A 9809-nucleotide genomic window follows, 5' to 3' on the forward strand; every position below is an offset into this window, starting at 1 on the left:
GTGTGATTTAGAGTTAATGTTGGATAATGATTATTCAAATAATTTTTCCTTCATATCATTTAAATAGAAAATTATTTCATTTGTAAATTAGGTCATTATATTTTTTCTAGGCAGTCTCTAAGATGTTAACATAATTTTTCTTGACATAGGCTTTAGGAAAACAAAAGTCCAATGAAAATTTCTTCCCAAAGAAAGTAGTTTTTATTTCAATCTATCCACAGAGAACAGAAAGTTAAACTCAACTCTGATAAAAAAAAACTAATCTGAAATAAAGCCTTATGCTTCACAGCAGTCATCTATTTTTCTATTTTATGGGATGGTTTCTGAGGACTGCCTGTATTTGTGGAATTAACTCTCTAAGGTGTTATTTGCCAATGATCCTAGAGATATTTGGCATGAAGTATTTTGTAATTTTGCTAAGGCATAAATGTGAGTCACATGGCTCAGATATAAGTTGTCAAGCTCGAGTGTAAAACTTACTGAACATCAAACATTCACTGCCCAGAGTGGTTTTATTTCTGTCCACTCAACCATTAAGCAAAATGAATGTCATACTTTGCCTCATTTTAGACAAAAGCAATATACCATGGGGCTTCCCTGGTGGCTCAGTGGTTGAGAATCTGCCAACTAATGCAGGGGACACGGGTTTGAGCCCTGGTCCGGGAGGATCCCACATGCCGCGGAGCAACTAGGCCCGTGAGCCACAACTCACGCGTCTGGAGCTTGTGCGGGAGACTGTGCGTGGGCCTGCAGGTCTGGAGCCTGTGCTCCACAACAAGAGAGGCCACGGTAGTGAGAGGCCCGCGCACCGCGATGAAGAGTGGACCCCGCTTGCCACAACTAGAGAAAGCCCTCTCACAGAAACGAAGACCCAACACAGCAAAAATTAATTAATTAATTAATAAAAACTCCTACCCCCAACATCTTCTTAAAAAAAAAAATATATATATATATATATATCATGAAGTTTTTTCAATTATGGAAATATGTAAAGAATGTGTTATTAATGCATGTCAAATTGAGCAAACATGGGTTAATATAGTCTACCATCAAAAAAGGCCAGCTAGGGCTTCCCTGGTGGCACAGTGCTTGAGAGTCCGCCTGCCGATTTAGGCGACACGGGTTCGTGCTCCAGTCCGGGAAGATCCCACATGCCGCGGAGCGGCTAGGCCCGTGAGCCATGGCCGCTGGGCCTAAGCGTCCGGAGCCTGTGCTCCGCAATGGGAGAGGCCACAACAGTGAGAGGCCCGCGTACCAAAAAAAAAAAGGCCAGCTAGTTTTTTCCGCTAGAAAATCTATGATTCTTGGGAAAATCGACTTTGAAGTTGGCCTTGAAGTTTTAGAATTTAAGATTTAAATCATCTCTAAATAATGCAGGCAATGTGTCCCCTTTGGATTTGAATCATTTGTTTTTGAAATCATAAAAATTGTCAAACAATTGATTAAAAGTTAGAGTCAAACAAATTTATATAACTGAATTTGGAATTTCCATTTTTGCAACAGATGAGTCAGATTTAACATTTGGCTTTTGGTCACTTGGTAATGAGTCACTTGATTGGTACTCTTATGATCTCTAAATTAAAATTTGTAAATGAAATATGAGACTCTGTATATCCCCAAGGATTAGAAAAATGGCTTAGATGAATTCTGTTTCATTGCCAAAATAAATAGATCCTTATGGAGAATAATTTAAAGTATTATTATTAGAAATAACAAATCAAAATTATTTGCTTTCTAAAAATAACTTACCTGTGAGGTTTGAAATGTAGTGGCCCTTATTGACTTCATTATCTGCATCTACAATTTATGTGAAACTCTTATAGTGCAACTACACATATGGCTAGATACAGACTCTGTGATAGCCCCCCTTTTTTTAATAGGAATTTGTATTATGCCCTAGAGAGTGGCCCAATCATCCTGTCTTCTGAATTCAGATTTTGACGAGAGGCCCTTCCCTTGGGCTGCCGATGAGAGCTGTGGATGATACTTCCCTGAAAGGAACGAGCTATCTTGTCAATGTTAGGCAGATGCTGCAATTTAAGCTTTGTCTAGTTAAAAATAGTCAGGATTCAACGTGCTCTTGAATTTTTTACTCTTTTTTGCGAATACCAAGAGATGTGACACCATTCTTAGAGACAGCTGTATATCTAGGGTAATTTTATTAAGCTTTTTTTTTCATATATAAGAGGATAAATTGTCCACTAAAGATGTGATTTCCCTTTAGCTATTGGGGGGTAGTTGTAGCCAAAGTAAGATAAAACAAACAAAAATAAACCTTTCCTTCCATTCTTACATTGCTTGTTGGCCCTCCAAAACACGCACAATTCAAAACCACATGAAAGAAGCTACAAGCGTTATTACTTTGCACATTACATTACACCGGAGTAATATCTTTCCAGATCTGGAGTTGCTATTACCTGGATTTACTATTGCCTTCAAGGTGAGTACTGGACTTGCTGAAAATAGAAATAGAACACCTAACCTCATATCTGTTGGGCCCAACCAAGGCCTGGACTACCTGTTCATGACTCAGTACAAGTCAGCTAGCTAATGGTCCTTGGTTTTCTCCCCTCTAAAGACGGAAATAATGCTTTCACACCAAATCCAAGAATAAGGGCTATTTATGAGCAGTTGTCAGAGAGAGGCCGTTCAAAAGGCTACCGAGCCAAACCAGCAAGGGAATCATAAATCCTTTCAGGAGAGGAGGCCCAGAGCCTCCTTGTTGACCGTCTTGGGAAACCAGGGCTTCTTCCCCTGGATGAATGAGAACCCTCACCTATAGCATTCAGCCAGACCAATGTGAACCTCACCTGTTCTATGTGGACCAATCATAGTCAAGTCAAGTGTACCAGGTGATTCATAATTGTGATGGGTGACCCTTTAGGTATTAAGGGGGAGGAGGGGGCACTGGTGTATCCTTCAGGATCCTGGGCTGAACTACAATCTTGGCCCTTCCAGAGAGTGGACCTGAGTCCCAGCGTTGCCCACAATATCAGAAGCCTCCTCCTCACAGATAATTCAAGTTTTATTTTTCTTTTCCTATATTGTTTCCAGATTATAGCAGCCTACGGCTGGGATATCTAAGGCTCTCAAGCATTTGGCCCTTGGGGGGGCGGGGTGCAGGAGAAAAGGTGCTCATATTCATATGATAGATCTGCTCTTCAGTTTCAGTGTTAGTTTTTTCTCTTAAATGATTACGTAGGTGGAAGGGAGTTTGGAGCCTCTGGTGCTGCCCATTTCTGGTTCCCTATACCCAGCATACTGAAAGAAAAATGCACAGTGAAGTTCCTTCCAATTCCTTTTAGGTTAGGATTTTAAACCAGAAGATTGATTTTAGCAAGGTTCAGTCCAGATGTGGTTCCAGGGATAACATCAAACATTCTGCTGGGGGCGGAAATGTAAGTAGAAGCTTCTGTTAGGAGCCATCTGCACAGCAGGCACTTGGTCTCCTTTCCTGCCTCCCTCCAACACACTCCCCCCTTCTTGTTGCTGCTCCACACGTCCCCCTGGTTTGGGAGCTTGTCAACCTTGCATTTTTGGTGATGGCCTTCCCATCCTTCCCTCTAAGATCACTGGCAAATTCTTGCTTTTTTAATGGGGTACGCCATGGTTTTCGGGGAGATGGAAAACCCACCTCACTTGCCAATTTGTTTGCTGGCCTTTGGCTTCAAGGTATTTTCTCATGCTGTCTCTACTCCCCTGTAAAAGTCAGCTGTGCACACACTTTTGTAGCTCCATTTAAGTTACTCTTGGGGCAAAGTCTGATGTACTTGAAAGTACCCAAACTGTATAATGTCAATATTTTGTGCTTCATTATTCATGAGAGTTGGGATATCATTTGGAATAATACAAAACTGGTGAAGCATGGCTCATCTGTAATTCAGTGAAAAGATTCAAGTCCCAGTATACTCTGTCTTGATGGAATTTTTTCCTGTCTCTTAAATTGAGTGAAAATAATATCCTATGAGAGAAAGGGAAAGATGAATCCGTGTTTCTCAAATGTAGTTGAGGAAGAGTTGAAACAGGCAAACTCAAGCTAAAGAAAGCATGGTTCTTTGTAAAATTAGAATAACAAAAAAGGCGAACTGGGTGACTCTCTATACTACAGATCCTGTCACCTAAACTTCAGATTCTGACCGTCTGTGACTCAGGTAATTTATAGATTATCAAATCTGGAATTCTCACCTATCTAATAACTCTTGGTTCCTTGCTCCTCAACTGGGCAGAGATGGAGTCAAGCAGTGAAAGGAGAGACAAGCAAGTGCCTTCTAGCAGGAGCTGTCGCCTGATGTTCAGAGTAGCTCCACTGGGTGTGAAAATATGCCATGTGGGAGGACCACAGCAAGGTTTTCTGGGCTCTTTCCAGGGTGCAGGGCTAAGCTTCAGGCTCAGCATTTACACTGACAAGGTTGCCCTCCTTCCTGTTGCCCTGACTGTAAGCTCACACCATGTGGTACTTTCACAGAAGCAATCTTGGTCCTAGGAAATAATTTGAGGGTATCAGAGGGTAGACCCAGCTGCCCTCTACTACAGGTGCTGCCGGTCAAAACACCTACATGGAAAAGGATAAATTGAGATAACTAATGATCTCTAAAGTAAGTAAGGGAGCTTCCAACCTCCAAAACAGTAGTCTGAAACTTTCCCCTAGAGAAGAATCACTTGTTCAAATGTGCAGATTCCCTGACACCATTTCCAGTGTTCAATTAAGTAATTCCCATGTATTTCTGATGCAAATGGACCAGGAACCACACTTGGAAAGCACTGTTTCAAATATTGGGAGATGAAATAATTTCAACAAGACACAAAGAAGAAAAAATGCTGTCATTTTATATTGATAATTTGGTGTGCAATAAAAATTCCATTTAGCCAAGACATGACAATAGTATTTTAAAAAAGCATGTTTAGAGCTTTCTTCTTCTTGTTATCTTAAAGCAGTGTTGGGCTTCTTGTTTCTATGAGCAAAGTTGGTCACTTTTATGTAAAAATCACTTTTTAAAGCATAATTTCTCTCTTCACTTGGCTCTTTGCTTATGGAAAGGTTTGACACGATGTGGCTTCGTTCTCTGGGTGGAAGCTTGCCGTATGCATCCAGGTGTTTCTATCCCCTTGGGGCATGATCTGTTTTCTGCTAATAAAATCTTCTATTCTAGGATTTTCCTTCACTTTGGTTTTTCTTTCCAACCAAACATGTGGGAGGATCTATGGAAGATTGTGTTTTCCCATTTGTATGTATATGTTGTTGTATGTTGTGAGTTTGGATATGTTTCTAGATTTGACGTATGATCTTGGGGGTTGTTTATGTCTAAACTATTTTAAGCACATTTTATGTGGTTCACACAGGTACAGATTGTCACCAAGAAGATAGACCTAAGCCACGTGACATCCAAATGCGGCTCTCTGAAAAACATCCGCCACAGGCCAGGTAAATCCGTACTTTTTAGTAGTCTGGGAGATATTAGATTGGATTCAAGAAACTGACAAGCGAAATTTGTGTTGCTGTGAAATATCTAATTGGAAGGACTTTTCCAAATCCTGATACGTCATGCTTTTATTAATAGAAATTTACATGAGAAATTTCAAGGCATCTTCACTTGGACAAGTAAACTTAGTTACCACACACAGGCCACGTATCATAGGACATGTTAAAAATTAAAAGGTACCAAAAAAAAAAAGAGAGAAAAAGACAAAAAAATAAAATTAAATAAATAAATAAAAATTAAAAGGTACATGAGATGCGTTTATCTCGATGTATGCAACATGCATGTTGGAGCTCGTTGGAAATATATAGTCTATAAAATACACTGGGCCATGTATTTATACATAATACATACACTGAAAGAAGCATTTCCAAAGATTTTTCAAGAAATTGTTTTTCTGCATTATGTGAAAAAAGGATTGTGCTTAAGCAAAGCTGAAAAAATTAACTTTTCTGCTGAATTTCTCAGATCCAGGTCTATAAGTATTGTGAATCCTCAGAATGCAATGTCTCCCCCAACATATTTGACCATGGACTTCTTGTTTTTCTAGAATATCTCATAAGACTGATGCTCTAAGGTAGAATTTCTACTCATCTTGCTGGGGATTTTTCCCTCTTTAATTCCCTCTAATGTATTATGAGTCACTTTTTCTGAGTATCATGTATTATGTTTTTGCTAAATCTGCCTCCATGCATATGTAAATAATGGACAACTGTCAAATTTGTAAATTTTCTTGAGAATATTTTGACACAATTTATATATACCATTGAAGGACAAGAGGAAGCAATTGGTTTTAACCATCTATGCTTGGCATCTTAATTAAACCAGGTAATAGGTTATTCCCATTAATCATTGTCTCAAATGTTATCAAAACAAGGTATAAGAATAATTGAGCCCAATGAGATTTCTGACCAGGAGATTATTAAGAAGAATTTATTAGTTGAAAAACAAAGGTAGATAGGATATGTTTCAAAATAGATAAACGAACTGGAAACATATCTAGAAATTGGGCTTCTCTTTGGCAAAGGGTGTTCATAAGGCAAGTCAAGGAGTTAGAAACTACGAGTAAGGAATCTCCATTCCTGGTTTCAGAATTGCTACCCTGGAATTAGCTCTCTGTCATTTAGGAAACAGCAGGGATATGTTCCCATGTGGGTATCTTCACAACCCCCCATCTATTACTTAAGTCTACAAACATATAGTTGACTTTGTACTGTGTCAACAGTATGATAGAAGTATTTGGCTACGCTGCCTACTTTCTTCCAGAATACAAAAGACAATATCGGATTCTTTCATTCCACACAGTAAGTATACATTTAGTTAAATTCACCTGGGGTCTTGATGCACAGAAAAATCTTATATAGATAAGAAAATATTCTGTGTATGTTTTACTGGTCATAAAAGGCTATTGTCATGGACTCCCACCTTTTTCTAAATCTAGCTCTTACTTCGTAATTAATGAACCAGGTGACTAAGTTCATAAAGATGTATTAGCACAATGATCCTTGTCAATAGCAAGCTTTTCACAAAGTTACTTTGGATTGTGGAATATCTAAGGAGAAAATAAAGGAAACAATTTGATACCTGGAGCCACAAATTGAAATATCCGGTCTTGTGGACTTCACTTCGGGACATATGAAGCTTGATGGGGATTATAGTCTTCTGCAGTTACTGCTCCTGAGGGGGCCAGAATTTTTCAGAACCAAAGGCAGAGATGTCTGAATTCAAATGGGCTTCTCTAAGAGTTACGTAAAAATACCTAGTAGGACTTCAACAGAAATAGACTTCTCAGTCTTCCTTTTCTGAATATATTTTGGGTCAATGTTACATTGTTATTTTTTTTTTCTCTCTCTCTCAAAATACAGTTCAAAAAAATTTTAACAAGGTTACATAGACGCAACATATAACCATAAAAGAAAACTTGAAAAGACAATTTCTATCAGAGGCCACCAAAAAACAGAAAAGTAGGATCCTAAGAAAGTTGATCTCATGTAGCTGAAAGCTCAACATCTTCTAGACTCTAACCAATATAATTATGTTTTATGAATCACACTAATCCTGTAACAACCAACAAGTGAGACCCATGGGGCAAGTAAAATGTTGGAAGGATAACACTCCTGCAGTTATGCATCTTTTGAGGGAAGGACAACTACATGTCTTCTGTAAGCATGAGTTAAATAACATCATGTACATCCTAAGCCTTCAGGAGGAGAATGAATGAATCTTCAAAATTTAATCCAGTAACACCATACAATTTCAAGGGGCCCCTGGCCAGGTAATTGGGTGTTAATATAAATGTCCAGGTATCACATGAGAAAAACACCACAGGCCTAAGAGACCTGTAAAGTTTTAACAGACCTTTCTCTCGTCTACAGAGATAAATAAGCAGCAAGAGTCCAAAATTGAAAAATCTCTTCCATGTTTCCATAGAGTCCCTCAGGTATTCTTCCCAAATCAAAATCCCAAGAGAGATGCAATGATAGTAGCACTGGCCTTGCAAAAAAATGCATAGCGCCAAAACCAAGTTAATAATGCAAGTCAAAGCTAATCTCTTAGGTGGAGACAGGTAAAGGTATCTAATCCAGCTTCCTTCCAGGTCAAAGACATCAGCAGACAGGCTCAAGAACAGGCTAAAGGACAACTCAGTGTAGAACTCCTTACATTCCTAAGCCTGAGAAAGGTGTGCAGAAATGGGGAGTGCCACAGAAGGGTGGCTCATGGCACTCTCATCTATCAGTAGATCCTCGAGTTTCAGACTAATTAGCATTTAAGGAAATGGCATGGTCAAAACTCCGTCTCAGTATTATCAGATCGAAGTCAGAGTCACATTGGTCCTATGGCATCTGGAAAAGAATGGGATCTCCTGAGAGTCTCTTCCTATCACTCCATCTGCTAATTAAAATGGAAGCTCTTAAGCAACTTAGCCCCTGACTCCAGTTTCATCAGTCAAGCTGTCAATGCTGAAAATTGACAAATGGTAATATTACCCACATGCACTCCATTGCTAGCCTAATAGTTCTTTGAACAAGTGACCTATTACCATTAAGGAAAATAAAGAAGAGCTTCATTGCAATTTAATTTGCTCCCTTAGAAATAAGAGACTAAATGTGCCAAGTTTGAGAAAGGATACATATGATACTTTCATTGTGTTATTTTTAGAGTTTTTATCACACAGACAAAAAAACCCCTCTGATATTTTAGATTAGACATGAGTAGAGGAGAAAGGTATTAACATGTAGAGCAATCCACGTAATGGTACAAAAAGGATGTCACTACCATAGATGGTGTGGGGAAAATGGTATAGTCTAGAAATCTAAAAGATTCCTTTCACATCCATGGTCGGAGGGATAGTAGAGTTCATTAAGTTTGTCATTTGCCATGGTCTACCTACTATAATCATTTTGGGGAACTAGTCACCACAAATATAAGATTTAATTTTAGCAAGGCATTTAAAAGCCTTTCTCCTCTCCTACGTAGGTGGTGGGCGTGTGAAAATTGAGAGTGTGAAACTGGATTTCAAAGAAAAGGCCCAAGCTAAAGTTGGTTCACTTGACAATGCTCACCACGTACCTGGAGGTGGTAATGTCAAGGTAAGAAACAAGATCCTGAGCCGATCTTGCCTTTTTAAAAAATCCTTATGAAATACTCTTCATCAAAATGGGTCCCAAATTGAAGGCCTGGACATCTAGAAGTAGGGATGGTAGAGCTGAATAGAAGTGACATGAACGTCAGCTCTGGGATATAGAGAAAGAGCTAAGCAACAGTTAAGATGCTTGAGTTAACGAGGACTGATGCTTGTCTTAAACAGATTGACAGCCAAAAGTTGAACTTCAGAGAGCATGCTAAGGCCCGTGTGGACCACGGTGCTGAGATCATTACGCAGTCCCCAGGCAGATCCAGCGTGGCATCCCCCCGACGACTCAGCAACGTCTCCTCTTCTGGAAGCATCAACCTGCTCGAATCCCCCCAGCTTGCCACCCTGGCCGAGGATGTCACTGCCGCACTCGCTAAGCAGGGCTTGTGAATATTTCTTGTTTAGCATTGAAGTAATACTATTTAGGCATGAGCTCTTGGCAGGAGTGGGCTCTGAGCAGGTGTTATATTCATTCTTTACAAACCATAAAATAAATAATCTCATTCCCAAACTGTAGTAATTGTTACAATTTTATATTAAAAAAGAATAGTATATGCAGAAATTGACTTGATTTCCATTTGTAAAAGGAAGATACTGGCTTTACATGAGTACAATTGGACAATTATTTTTGCTCTGCTCTGTTTTGCATGGAGTAATATTATTTTAAAAATTGCATTTCTACCTTTCATGTGCCTGAA

At 39.2% G+C, this 9809-nt stretch overlaps 1 protein-coding gene across 1 annotated transcript in view; it reads left to right on the top strand.

Moving 5' to 3' along the window:
* MAP2 (microtubule associated protein 2) overlaps positions 1–9501 on the top strand; it is a gene marked incomplete at its 3' end in the record, with an annotated part of 271023 nt that extends 261522 nt beyond the window's left edge. The window contains exons 14-16 of the mRNA XM_082841679.1: positions 5341–5422; positions 8955–9067; positions 9286–9501. Of these exons, the coding sequence (XP_082697805.1) occupies positions 5341–5422; positions 8955–9067; positions 9286–9501 (411 nt within the window). The remainder of the gene's footprint in view (positions 1–5340; positions 5423–8954; positions 9068–9285) is intronic.
* Positions 9502–9809: the final 308 nt, after the last annotated feature.

This window comes from Leucopleurus acutus (assembly GCF_964270905.1).
Source record: "Leucopleurus acutus genome assembly, chromosome: 6".
NCBI lineage: Eukaryota > Metazoa > Chordata > Mammalia > Artiodactyla > Delphinidae > Leucopleurus > Leucopleurus acutus.